Below are 14,056 nucleotides of genomic sequence, written 5' to 3' on the forward strand. Positions count from 1 at the left end.
TATGCATAGATCAACTTTGAAAATAATCGTACTATGCATTACTTGTACACTAACACACAATCCATCTTTATCTTAATTCCTTTTTGGAGGAAAGATTTTTTTTTTCCCCAAGTTATACCACCCGTAGTTCTTAATATAAGAATTAGTTGTCTAATTTGAACAGGTTAAGAAAATTAGTTAAGTTAGTTATTTGTAATAAATAAGTATTACCTTTTTCTAAAATATCATTATTGATCATGTCTATTAATTAGAATTACTATTTGATGAAACATTTAACATATGCAACTATTACAAGATGTATTTTTTAAAAAATAGATAAGTATAAAAAATGAAGTAAATTAATATTTTATATTTAGAGTCAAATTAAATATCAAATTTGCTCGAGGTAGTACTATCTTATATTTGGTGTTATTGCTCAAAATCAGGCATCACCGCGTCTAAATGAGAGTAGTTCTTCAATAGCGTTTTTTGTTCTTCGATTTACATTGCTGGAATCCAATGGTCTGTCCTTTCTTCTTTCCATTTTCTCATATTCACTTTTATAAAGTTTCGAAGTCTCTTTGGCAGTGGTGCGTTGAGCCGTTGCAGTTGCCGGTAGATCAACGGTGGAGATCGTGCAGCGTTTAATGGCTGAGATTCACTTTTAATTGGGGTTGGCATACGTGGCCCTTCCCCATTCGTAGATTTAACCAACGTTTAGATCGGAAGAAATGCATCTCGATCCCAATTGCCAAGGTCCAAATGATGGTACAGCTTTCCTCTTTCCTTTCCCAACAATTATGATCATGTGTTTGTCATTGGATTAAGAGGTTGGGCCCTCAACTTTGTTCTGATTTTTATGGGCCCAGGTCTTCAATACTAGGCCTACAATTAATGGGCCCAAGTTGCTGGAGTGTACATGGGCCAAACCCAATAAACATGCCCGATTACATTTAGCCACCGTTTTTTCAACAAAAAAAAAAACACTTTAAGTGAGGTAGTCATTATTTTAATATTCATTAGTTGTAGTTATGCACTCTTATTTTAACATTTGTTGTTATGTTTTTATTATCTTTTCTTTTTCAAACTCAAACGAATGTGTCTTCTAAATTTTACGTGCCCTCAAATTTATTATATATATATATATATATATTTTTTTCGCCATCATGCATGTGTGTGTGTGAGATTTTCAATGGTAGGAGCACGTATTCATGATTCAGTTCATTGAAACTTCAAACAATCCAAAACACTGGCTTTTCAGAAATATTACGTGTAAAATATTTATTTCCGTTTCATAATTTTTTTTTAAATATTAATGAAAGTCGCCATTATGAGGAGGACACATGATGTGGGGGGGGGGGTTATGGTTTTGGGGAAAAAGAGAAAAAAACACATTTCACTTTGAATTCAAAAGGTAATGATTTAGTCATCATCATGTGGTCTGTTATAGTGGTGATCTGTTTCAAAATTTGAAATCATAAAATGATCCAGCCTTTTAAAACTACTACAAAGGGTAGGTTACTGATTCTTTACATACACACACATGTACTCCACTCCGATCCTAAATATAAAATTCATTTTATACAAAATTTAGGACTAGGAGAGTATATTGTGTGTATGTATTTGTAAATTTGATTTCAGATGTTTATATTAGACATGGATACTTTTTTGGCCCCAAAAAAAAATCTTTTCTATGTTTATAGTTTAATTCAATTATAATTCAATCCCTGTAATATAACCATTTCAAAACATTAGTCTCCATATTTTAGAAAATAAAATTATATGCTAACTCCTATCCTTGGTATCATAAGAGCTATTTTTTTATTATTAATATAAGATCTCAATTTATTTTTTCTGCCTTCAAAACATTAGTCTCCATATTTTAGAAAATAAAATTATATGCTAACTCCCGTCCTTAGTATCATAAGAGCTATTTTTTTGTCATCAATATAAGACCTCTATTTATTTTCTTTGCCAAATTTATAATTTTTTAAAATATCCTCATAAAGTATACGTACTAAGAAAATTTTCACTAACAGGTAATTTTAATATAAAAAAATAAATTATTACTAAGTCAAAACTGAACATAAGATTAATTTTCACAATTCCATATGATCCAAGAAAAGCAAGTGTGTGATGTATCTGGATGTATCAATCACAGCTTGTTTTTCAAATTGTAACAGGTGGTAGCTCAACTAAAGCCAACCAATCCCTCCAAATATTAATTTTCAATACAAAATAGTCAGAACTTTAAGTAGAGTTTATTTCTAGAATTCAGTATTTTTATTATTGTTTATTCATCTCCTGAACTTTTGAAAATATGATAGAAAAAGGAAGAATCTGTCTCATTTTTTAATGAGGACAAATGAATCTAATTAAGTCACACTAAAGTCCGCATTTGTGATTATTCATTTAACTTCAACTAATAAAGTATCAAACTTTCTGGTATTAAAAAAAGTATCAAGCTTGAGCTTTAGGAAGAGTGAATTAATACATTAACATTATTTATCGCTTTCACTTTTGATAATTTACTTGATTAATTTTTTTGGTAATCGAATTACCATAAATCCTGTCTCTAAAATGAAAGGAGAACCTATCGCAAATTATGAAGACTTTTCTTTAGACCTGAAATATATATTTTACATGCAAATATGTCAGAATACTAAAATTACATATTTGTAAGTATATTTATAGATATTTTAATTTATTAAAATTTTGGTTAATTTTAATTAGTCTCATATGAACGATGCTATAGTGCATGATAACATATGGCTATTCATGGCAGTGTTAATAACGTTACAGTTAAATAATCAAATAATTAACATGGCTATTTATGCGTACGTACTTAAAAAGTGAAATTAACAAGCGTAATAAAAAAAATTCTTTTTAACAGGTCACTCTGTTAGATTACGAATATAAATTTGACATTTTTATAAAGTCAATATTTTTTAAAAGTTATAAATTTGACTTGATGAGACACATAACATCCAACATGAATTCATAAGATCCACAATATCGCGTTGACAAGTCAACACATGGCCATGTAGATTGGTCAACGGTAATGTAGATGTCATCAATTCATGGCATTTGGTTCAATAAAACACTCGTACATTTTGTAATTTAATGGAATTATTAATGACATGGTTTTTTATTTAAATTTGAAAGTTCAACAAAATTATCTGCATGTGATCTAAAATTCAGAAGATATGAGCCCAAAGTTGATATATGAATTTAGAAATGTAACATGTCTTTAAGATGGCTACGATTAGATTATGGTGGTATTGTTCCTGTTTTAATACTTGCAAGGCAATATTAAATCCCAAAAAGTTTTTTTAAATACTCACAATTTCTAACCAAAACTTCTAGAGCAAAATGGGACATATTAACGCTCGAAAAAATTAATGAAAAGTTGAGTTGTAAATTTTAAGTTTTTTTTTTAGAATTTTTTTCTCATATTACAAATTATTTTTTTAATATATTTTCCAAGGAGACAATGTTGTATTTTATATAAAACTCAAATTGTCTGTCATGCAGCAGAATTTCTCATGCGTGAAGTGTAGGATCCACACTTGGCGTTGCACGGTTGGTGCATTTCAAAAAAATGGAATATTAAAAAAATTATTCATGGCCATTTTACATTAAATATAAGAACATTTAATCTTAGCTAAGGATGCATGATTCAAAATTTGGATAAAACTCGCATATACCAAGAAAATATTTAAGTTTGAATTTTATCTATTTTTCATCAAGACAGTGTTATAAGACTCAAATTGTCCGTTATACATTGGAGTTTCCATACAAGACATAGGGTAACACATAATGTTGCATGTTGGTGCGTGTCAAAAAATGGTCTCTTGTATTATGTATTGAATATTAGAAAATTAATTCTTAACCGTTTTACATTGAATATAATAAATTTTATTTTTAACAGCTAAATATCCATGATTCAAAATTTGCATAATAAAACTCACATGTACCGAGAAAATATTTAAGTTTGAATCGAACAATGTTGTATTTTATAAGATTTAAATTCTTTGTTATGCAGTAGAGTTTCCTATACATGAGTCGTGTGATCCACACAAGGTGTTGCACGATTGGCATGTGCTAGAAATTAGTCTCCTGTATTATGCATTGAATATTAGAAAATTTATTCTTAATTGTTTTACACTGAATGTAAGAGAATTTATTCTTAATATAGCTAAAGATGCATGACTCAAAATTTGAATAAAAACCCATATATACAACGAAAATATATTTAAGTTTGAATCAAACGTATTTTGTTTAATCTATTTTCCAATAGCACAATATTGTGTTTTATAAGACTTAACTTTCTTATCATGCATAAGAGTTTCTCTTACATGAAGTGTAGAGTTCAGTCCTGGTGTTGCACAGTTGGTGCGTGTAAGAAAATAGTCTCATGCATTATGTATTGGATATTAGAAAATTTATTCCTAGCCATTACACATTGAATATAAGAAAACTTATTCTTAACAGTTAAAGATACATGATTCAAAATTTGAATAAAATTTACATATACCAAGAAGACATTTAAGTTTGAATCAAACAAATTTTTTTTAATCTATTTTTCAATAGGATAATGTTGTGTTTTATAAGATTCAAATTGTCTTTTATGCAGCAGGGTTTCCCATACATGCAACGTAGGATCCACACTTGATTTTACACAATACATGCTAAAAATAATTTCTTATATCATGCATTGAATACTATAAAATTTATTCTTTACCGTTTTACATTGAATGTGAGAAAATTTATGTTTAACGGTTAAAGATACATGATTCAAAATTTGAATATAAAACTCACATATATCAAGAAGACATTTAAGTTTGAATCAAACAAATTTTTTTAATCTATTTTTTCAATAGAACAATGTTGTGCTTTATAAGATTCAAATTGTCAGTATTCCATACATGAGGCATAGGGTTCACACATGGTTTTGCACGGTTAGTGCGTACTAAAAAATAGTTTCCTATACTATGCATTGAATATTAGAAAATTTATTCTTTACCGTTTTACATTGAATGTGAGAAAACTTATTCTTAACAGTTAAAGATACATTATTCAAAATTTGAATAAAACTCACATATACCAGGAAGACGTTTAAGTTTGAATCAAACAAATTTTTTTAATCTATTTTTCAATAGGATAATGTTGTGTTTTATAAGATTCAAATTGTCTTTTATGCAGCAGGGTTTCATTCAAATTGTCTTTTATGCAGCAGGGTTTCCCCTACATGCAACATAGGATCCATACTTGCTTTTACACAATACATGCTAAAAATAGTCTCTTATATCATGCATTGAATATTATAAAATTTATTCTTTGCCGTTTTACATTGAATGTGAGAAAATTCATTCTTAACGGCTAAAGATATATGATTCAAAATTTGAATATAAAACTCACATATACCAAGAAGACATTTAAATTTGAATCAAACAGATTTTTTTTAATCTATTTTTCAATCAAACAATGTTGTGTTTTATAAGATTCAAATTGTCAGTATTCCATACATGAGGCATAGGGTTTGCATATGGTTTTGCACGATTAGTGCGTACTAAAAAATAGTTTCCTATTATGCATTGAATATTAGAAAATTTATTCTTTATTGTTTTACATTGAATGTGAAAAAATTTATTCTTAACAGTTAAAGATAGATGATTCAAAATTTGAATAAAACTCACATATACCAAGAAGACATTTAAGTTTGAATCAAACAAATTTTTTTTAAATCTATTTTTCAATAGAATAATGTCGTGTTTTATAAGATTCAAATTGTCTTTTATGCAGCAGGGTTTCCCATACATGCAACGTAGGATCCACACTTGGTTTTACACAATACATGCTAAAAATAGTCTCTTATATCATGCATTGAATATTATAAAATTTATTCTTTGCCGTTTTACATTGAATGTGAGAAAATTCATTCTTAACGGCTAAAGATACATGATTCAAAATTTAAATATAAAACTCACATATACCAAGAAGGCATTTAAGTTTGAATCAAACATATTTTTTTTAATATATTTTTCAATAGAACAATGTTGTGTTTTATAAGATTCAAATTGTCAGTATTCCATACATGAGGCATAGGGTTCACACATGGTTTTGCACGGTTAGTGCGTACTAAAAAATAGTTTCCTATACTATGCATTGAATATTAGAAAATTTATTCTTTACCGTTTTACATTGAATGTGAGAAAACTTATTCTTAACAGCTAAAGATACATTATTCAAAATTTGAATAAAACTCAAATATACCAGGAAGACGTTTAAGTTTGAATCAAACAAATTTTTTTTAATCTATTTTTCAATAGAATAATGTCGTGTTTTATAAGATTCAAATTGTCTTTTATGCAGCAGGGTTTCCCATACATGCAACGTAGGATCCACACTTGGTTTTACACAATACATGCTAAAAATAGTCTCTTATATCATGCATTGAATATTATAAAATTTATTCTTTGCCGTTTTACATTGAATGTGAGAAAATTCATTCTTAACGGCTAAAGATACATGATTCAAAATTTAAATATAAAACTCACATATACCAAGAAGGCATTTAAGTTTGAATCAAACATATTTTTTTTAATATATTTTTCAATAGAACAATGTTGTGTTTTATAAGATTCAAATTGTCAGTATTCCATACATGAGGCATAGGGTTCACACATGGTTTTGCACGGTTAGTGCGTACTAAAAAATAGTTTCCTATACTATGCATTGAATATTAGAAAATTTATTCTTTACCGTTTTACATTGAATGTGAGAAAACTTATTCTTAACAGCTAAAGATACATTATTCAAAATTTGAATAAAACTCAAATATACCAGGAAGACGTTTAAGTTTGAATCAAACAGAATTTTTTTAATCTATTTTTCAATAGGATAATGTTGTGTTTTACAAGATTCAAATTGTCTTTTATGTAGCAAGGTTTCCCATACATGCAACGTAGGATCCACACTTGGATTACACAATACATGCTAAAAATAGTCTCTTATATCATGCATTGAATATTATAAAATTTATTCTTTGCTGTTTTATATTGAATATGAGAAAATTCATTCTTAACGGCTAAAGATACATGCTTCAAAATTTGAATATAAAACTCACATATACCAAGAAGACATTTAAGTTTGAATCAAATAGATTTTTTTAATCTATTTTTCAATAGGACAATGTTGTGTTTTATAAGATTCAAATTTTCAGTATTCCATACATGAGGCATAGGGTTCATATATGGTTTTGCACGGTTAGTGCGTACTAAAAAAATAGTTTTCTATATTATGCATTGAATATTAGGAAATTTATTCTTTGCCGTTTTACATTAAATGTAAGAAAAATTATTTTTAACAGTTAAAGATACATGATTCAAAATTTGAATAAAACTCACATATACTAAGAAGACATTTAAATTTGAATCAAACAGATTTTTTTAATCTATTTTTCAATACGATAATGTTGTGCTTTATAAGATTCAAATTGTCAATATTCCATACATTAGGCATAGGGTTTACATATGGTTTTGCACAGTTAGTGCATACTAAAAAATAGTCTCCCATATTATACATCAAATATTAGAAAATTTATTCTTTACTGTTTTACATTGAACGTGAGAAAATTCATTCTTAACAGTTAAAGATACATGATTTCAAATTTAAATAAAACTCACACATACCAAGAAGATATTTAAGTTTGAATCAAACGGATTTTTTTTCCATATATTTTTCAATAGGACAATGTTGTGTTTTATAGGATTCAAATCGTCAATTTCCCATACATTAGGCATAGTTCACACATGGTTTTGTATGGTTAGTGCGTATTAGAAAATAGTCTCCTACATTATGCATTGAATATTAAAAAAATTTCTCCTTAGCCGTTTTACATTGAATATAAGAAAATTAGTCCTTAAGAGCTAAAAATGCATGATTCAATTCTACCCAAAAAAAAAAAGCATGATTCAGAATTTAAATAAAACTCACATATACCAAGAAAATATGTAAGTTTGATTTAATGGTTAAGGAGTTTAATTCCATAATGGTTGCTAAAGACCTCATGGAAGTTATGTCATTCCAAGGGATCCTTTTAAAATTATCATATTTCTGTGGTCATTGTATGTATCTCTCTTTTTACTTGTTCTTTTGCCCGTTGTTTGGTAGCAAAGTAACATGGTTCTTGGCACTGAAAAAGAGAAGATCCATACTGAGTGGTCGTGAAAGATTCAAAATATCAATAGAAGCACAAAACTCACAATTATATGTACATGTAGAAAATATAAGGGAGAGTCACACTTTAGTATTGAAAAAAAAGAATTATATAATACTTTAATACCTCACAATTATAAAATGCCAATAAACTAAATAATGAAAACAACATAAGTTATATGGATGCTGAAAGATCGAATATAATGAATATTAAAAGGTGCTTATTTAAAAATAATTCCAGCTAGAGGCGGCAATTTCTATTTCGTGTTATATTTTTCAAATAAACCCATTTGACATATATAATATAAACCTAATAAATTCCAAATCTTATTCTATTCACTTTTGATGTTCATGTGCCCATCTTGTACGTACACCTTCACTTTTCATCATCAGTTCCGTAGTCCCAAATTTTCCCATCCTTGTTGTTTCTTTTGGGCACAACAAGGGATGTATATCTCAATTATCCTCTATCTTTTTGAATTTTCTATTTCAAGATCATTATTTTTTCAAGCCAAGAATATCGTTACTCTTTCTCAGGTAGCCATATGATATTTAATATTATTGAATCAAATTTAAGCATTATCCACTTTAATGAAAGGTATTTCTTTATGGATTCAAGCCTGAGATATACGGGGTGTTTGGTTTGTCTAGGAAGCATTGTTAACACAAATTGAGACAATTCATATCATATATTTATTTCATATATCGTAAAATTACTTTTAAAATCATAATTTGATTTCTAACGTAACATCCTCATAGTGTTTAAATGGTTATAGCCCCTCTTATTAGGACCAACCAACACCTGTTTGTTAAAATATTATCCTTTTACAAGCCAAGGAGATATTATAATTTCAAATAATATATATAAATTTAATGAGAGATTATCTGTGAAACAGTAAACTTCTTCAAAGATGTTTTGATGATATGCATTTTTTCTTCAGAAAAATGAATTCAATTTTAAAAATAACATGTAAACTAATTTATATTTTTAAAAACCTAGTTACTGTTGATGTTGAAGTTATTGTTGATTGTTAAGGAAAATTACTAAATACTTCCATATAAAAAATTTAATTATTAAAAAATATGTGACAAAATAAGTAACATGTAGTGGGAAGTTCTAATACAAGAGATGACACTAATTCACACTAGTCACTTGTCAAACTTTTTGATGATCAGATTACTATCGGAGAGTAATTTTCTCTGGTTGTTATATACTTTACAAATACGTATAAATCAATATGTTCGTAATACAATGGTAAAGATATATTTGCATGAAAATTAAACTTTAAGAAATTATGTGTAACTTAAAAAAATTTATCTATGCATACAAATTAAAATTCCATCAGTTTTAAAATGATTCTCATTTGATCATTTCAGAGTTTTTTTTTTAGAGTTTTCAATTTTTTAATTCGGGTTTTTTTTAACCGAAATTTTTTATCTGGGTTAAAAAACCGCTGTTGAATTAGGATTTAGAAGGGGGACAATGTACAATTTCCGTTACAACACAAGGGCAGAAAGTATCACTGTGGTGACACGTAAGCCATTGACCATCAAAAGCACTGTGAAGTCGTTGACGTTTTCAAATACTAATAATAATAATAAGCCCTTTATTTATTTATTTTATTAAAATAAAATAAGGCGCTTCTTTCATTTTTGAAAATTTCTTCTTCCCTTAAGCTTTGCATGCGTATAACGGCGTTCTCGTCAGCCGTCTTCTTCCTCTATTTATACGCCCTCCGTAGCCTCGTCTTCCTCCACCCCTCTCTCTCCCCCCCTCTCTCTCTAAACCTCTTCTTCAAAGTTTGTATTCAGATTTCTGAGAATGGGGAAGAAAGACCAGAATCACCAGAAAGACCCTACCTTCAAAGTTGAAGCTGTTCTTCAACTCATCAGAAAACAATCACCCCTCACTCTCAAACAGGTCTCTCTCTCTTTCTTTCTCTCTCCCCTCCATTAATCCACACTCATTTCTTCTTCTACCCACACCCACACACACACACACACACACACACACACACACACAGAAAATGTGAGGATTATTACCTATTCATGGATTTCTAATTAATGCTTAACTTGTATGGTTTTGCTGGTTTGATTAATTTTGCAGGAGAAGTTCTGCAACTATGCTTGTGTTGAACGGTTTCTCAAAGCGAACAAGGATAATGTGAAGAAAGCTGCCAAGCAACTCAGGGCTTGCCTCTCTTGGAGAGAAACTATAGGCATCGGTGTGTGTATATATATATGTATATATATTCGTCTAGTTCTCTCATCAGATTCTCTCTCTGTAAAAGCTTCATTTCTGGCGTTATTCTAAAAAAATCTGCGAATATTCTCCTTTTGGTTCACCCAAGAATTTTGCTGTTTCCTCTCCACTTCCTTTCTGAATCAAGAGTTAAACTATACACTAAAGTTAACACGCAGAAATACATGTAAACTAATTAATCCCCATACCTAAAGCTGAAAGATGATAACTTTTTTTTCTTTTGGGGTAAACAGAGAATCTGATGGCAGATGAGTTCGCAGCTGAAATCGCCGACGGGTTAGCTTATGTGGCTGGTCAGGACGATGAATCCAGACCTGTAATGGTAATTTCACTACCCTTCTGTCTTCTTCCTTCTTCTTTCCATGGAACTGAAAGTTTATTGGCTGTATCCACAGATTTTCCGGATGAAGCAGGACTACCATAAGTCACATTCTCAGAAACTGTAAGTTTCACTTCCCCCCACTTTCCCGCTTCCCAAACAGTAGAAAACTTGCACTTCCTCCAAGAAACCAAACTTAACGTTGTAGTTTTTTGAAACTTCCAAAGGTTCAATCGCTTGTTTGTGTTCACATTGGAGGTGGCCATTTCAACGATGACCAGAAACATGAAAGAACTCGTCATCCTCTTCGATGCAAGTAAGTGCCTTCAAATATCCTTTTTTATTTTTTTTTGACCTGAGCCTTCAAATATCATATGACTTTTGTTTTGGGAGACCTTATTATTATTAAGATCAAACAGAGAAGGACAGCGAAGCATAGTTTCTGAGGGAGTTTCAGAGATTGTCCGGTGTGCCCTTTATGTGTCACGTCTAGGCTGGGATAGGTTGCTTAGTTTGGAAGGGGTATTATTGGGAATTGGAGTGTCGTCATTTGACAATTGACATTCTGCTCAGAAATTGGTCCATTCTTTTGGATTTTTTTTTTTAGTGAAAAGATTATGCCACTTGATGATTCTCCTCCTGCACTAACTGCTCCTTTTTGGCTTTTGACAGTACCATCCCAAGAGAGATCTTTAGTCTGCATTTCTGTTTCCTCAGTTGACATTGTCCTGAGAATTTTGATTCCCATTCTATCTCTATTCACAGTTAAGGCGTAACCATTTGGTGTTTGTTTACTATAATTGTGATTACTAAAAGCACTTATTTATATAATTTGAGATAAAACTTCTCTTACATATTTACTTTTTATTTTATAAAGCTTAATTGAAAAACTGTTTTTAAAGATTTTTATCGTCATCACAAACAGTCAGATAGTGCCTACTAAAACCGCCATTTGTTAAGTGCTTGTAAACATTTTTTTACATAAATCAGAATAAAATTTTTCTTATATAATAATCTCGTGCTCCTCTAGTCTTATTTATAGGTCAGAGAGAAAAAACATTTTTTTGATACTATTTATAGGGTATTAAGAAAATTTTTTTGTATAGATGTACAATTTTACTCTTCATTTATTATTTTGTTGATTTTGTTTGCATAAAATATAATATATATTAAATAGGAATAAAATTAAAAAATTATTGAATTTTAAATTAGAGTTAATGAAGTTTAAGATTTTTCTTGGTCTGTGTGAAATATATTAAAAGTGACTTATAAATAAGATTAAAAAAGTATTTTATAAATGACAATTAAAAAATTATTTTTGAAGGGTTTTATCGCCATTCCAAGCAAATCACAGTTGGAAGTGATTGCCCTTCACTCTCGATAATCCGACACAGAATTGTGTCTTCCTGTTGGTAGACTATTTCCTCATGGCTAAAAGAAAGTGAAAAATGAGTAATTAATTACTGTTGGGTACTGAAAAATAGGTAATTAATTACGGTTGGGTGCAGGTTTTTACAGGTCAGCATCAGCTTTAATGAACATATTAGTGGGAGCACTGAAAATTGTGGCAGAAAATTATCCAGGGCAGCTACAGAAGGCCTTTGTGATTGACCCTCCTTCACTCTTCACTTGTTTGTGGAAGGTATAATTAAATTCAAATCCCCAAACACTGCCTAATTTTGGTACTTACCAAATTCTGTTCTATTCACTAAATATTATAATTTGTTACTATATCTTTCTATAATAATTATAAGATCTTATTCCTATAATTAGGATGGGAGGTATTATAATTTTTTTTTGAATTAATTAGTATAATTTTTATAATTCATATATCAATCACATCACATATATTTAAAACATTGGCTTTAAATTATTAAAAAAAATCTGATTGTAGTGCTCATGTGCATGGCTGCATGCTGTGTTCCCCCTTTTTTGACCATCAACAAAAGGACCACTTGCCCACTGTTGACTTCTTATAATACCTAGCCAGTCAGGTCCCCACAAAATCTTATCCCCAGTACATTTGAAAATCTTTTGTTTATTATTTTCTTATACTTTATCTGGTAAATTAATATATGTTGATCTCTATAATTTTGTACTACTTTTTTGTACCAAGCCCTTCAAATTTTATATGGTTTTAAGATCTTTTTTAAATTCTTTTTATCATTATCTTTATAGTTTTACTTGCTTTTTAATCAGATTTTTGTAGTTTTGTTTAATCAATCACATGAAATTATGAGAACTTAATTATAAATCAGGCATAACAGGACATGATAAAGAGGGGAAAACAATAAAGATTTTATTAAAAATCAGGTAAAATTATAGGGACCTATAAATTCATCTTTTTTAAAAATGCTTACCTCATAATTTCATATTAAATCGATGATTATATAGATAATTATTAATTGATACTACTTTAATGAATTTTGTATATCGTGAGTGCAGGGAGTTCGTCCATTCGTTGAGCTTTCAACGGTGACGATGATGGTATCGTCATCAGACTTTGAAGAAACGCATGATATAAACGACTTCGTATCATATCCCCGAGTCTCATCTCTGCGATTTAGCCCGTCCGTCACAAAACCAACGGCTAGAATTGGTTCTTCCGCATCTTCCCGATTTGCCTTCACAGCGTCCAATGGCAATAACTCGTTAAAGCCTTGGTACCTTAGCCTAACTGACACATCAGCATCCAAGGTGGGACCCACAAGCCCCTCACCCAGACCTATGGGCCCCGCACTGATCTCCCCATTCAACGCCCGATCCTATTCATTCGCGTCGCCAGTTGCTCGTGGGCATCCACGTGGAGGAGATCTCAATGGTGGAGGATTAATTAGACCAAACGCAATGTCGTCTACTCCCATGCCGCAACGTGTCACAGATAGAGAGGCTACCAAGAGGGGCCACTCGTTCTTCCAATCACCGGCCGTTTTCTTCCGCAGGGATGGCCATGCGAGTGAAAACGGCAAGTCTCGAGATGCCTTCTTGCCGTTTTTGCGGTTTTATAGAAGGCCGTATAATGAGATGATATATAGGTCAAAGATGAAGCCTCCACTTGGTGGCCTCATCTCTATTGTCTCTCCACAATTAAGAAGATGTCATGTTTCAATGTCTCAGCGTTTTTGAATGGAAAAAGTAAATTTTCCCCCCAATTTTATTATAAGTTACAAATGTAACTCTTTGGTATTATACTACTATTACATGAATTTCTTTTTTTTTCTTTAATAAAAGAGTTAGATAGATCATATGGGTTTCAAGCAAATTGAAAATTGTGT

General features: G+C 30.2%; 1 protein-coding gene across 1 annotated transcript; it reads left to right on the forward strand.

Annotated features, from left to right (window-relative positions):
- The first annotated feature begins 10,021 nt into the window (after positions 1 to 10,021).
- Positions 10,022 to 13,922, forward strand: LOC114728808 (uncharacterized). The gene is made up of 7 exons (XM_028915759.1): positions 10,022 to 10,120; positions 10,307 to 10,424; positions 10,696 to 10,784; positions 10,858 to 10,904; positions 11,009 to 11,097; positions 12,290 to 12,423; positions 13,227 to 13,922. Exons 1-7 carry the CDS (start codon positions 10,022 to 10,024, stop codon positions 13,905 to 13,907), a joined length of 1,257 nt encoding a protein of 418 aa, XP_028771592.1. The 3' UTR covers positions 13,908 to 13,922.
- The last annotated feature ends 134 nt before the right edge of the window (positions 13,923 to 14,056 follow it).

Source organism: Neltuma alba, unplaced genomic scaffold, assembly GCF_004799145.2.
Source record: "Neltuma alba isolate B1F8T4 unplaced genomic scaffold, ASM479914v2 tig00012576_pilon, whole genome shotgun sequence".
Taxonomy (NCBI): domain Eukaryota; kingdom Viridiplantae; phylum Streptophyta; class Magnoliopsida; order Fabales; family Fabaceae; genus Neltuma; species Neltuma alba.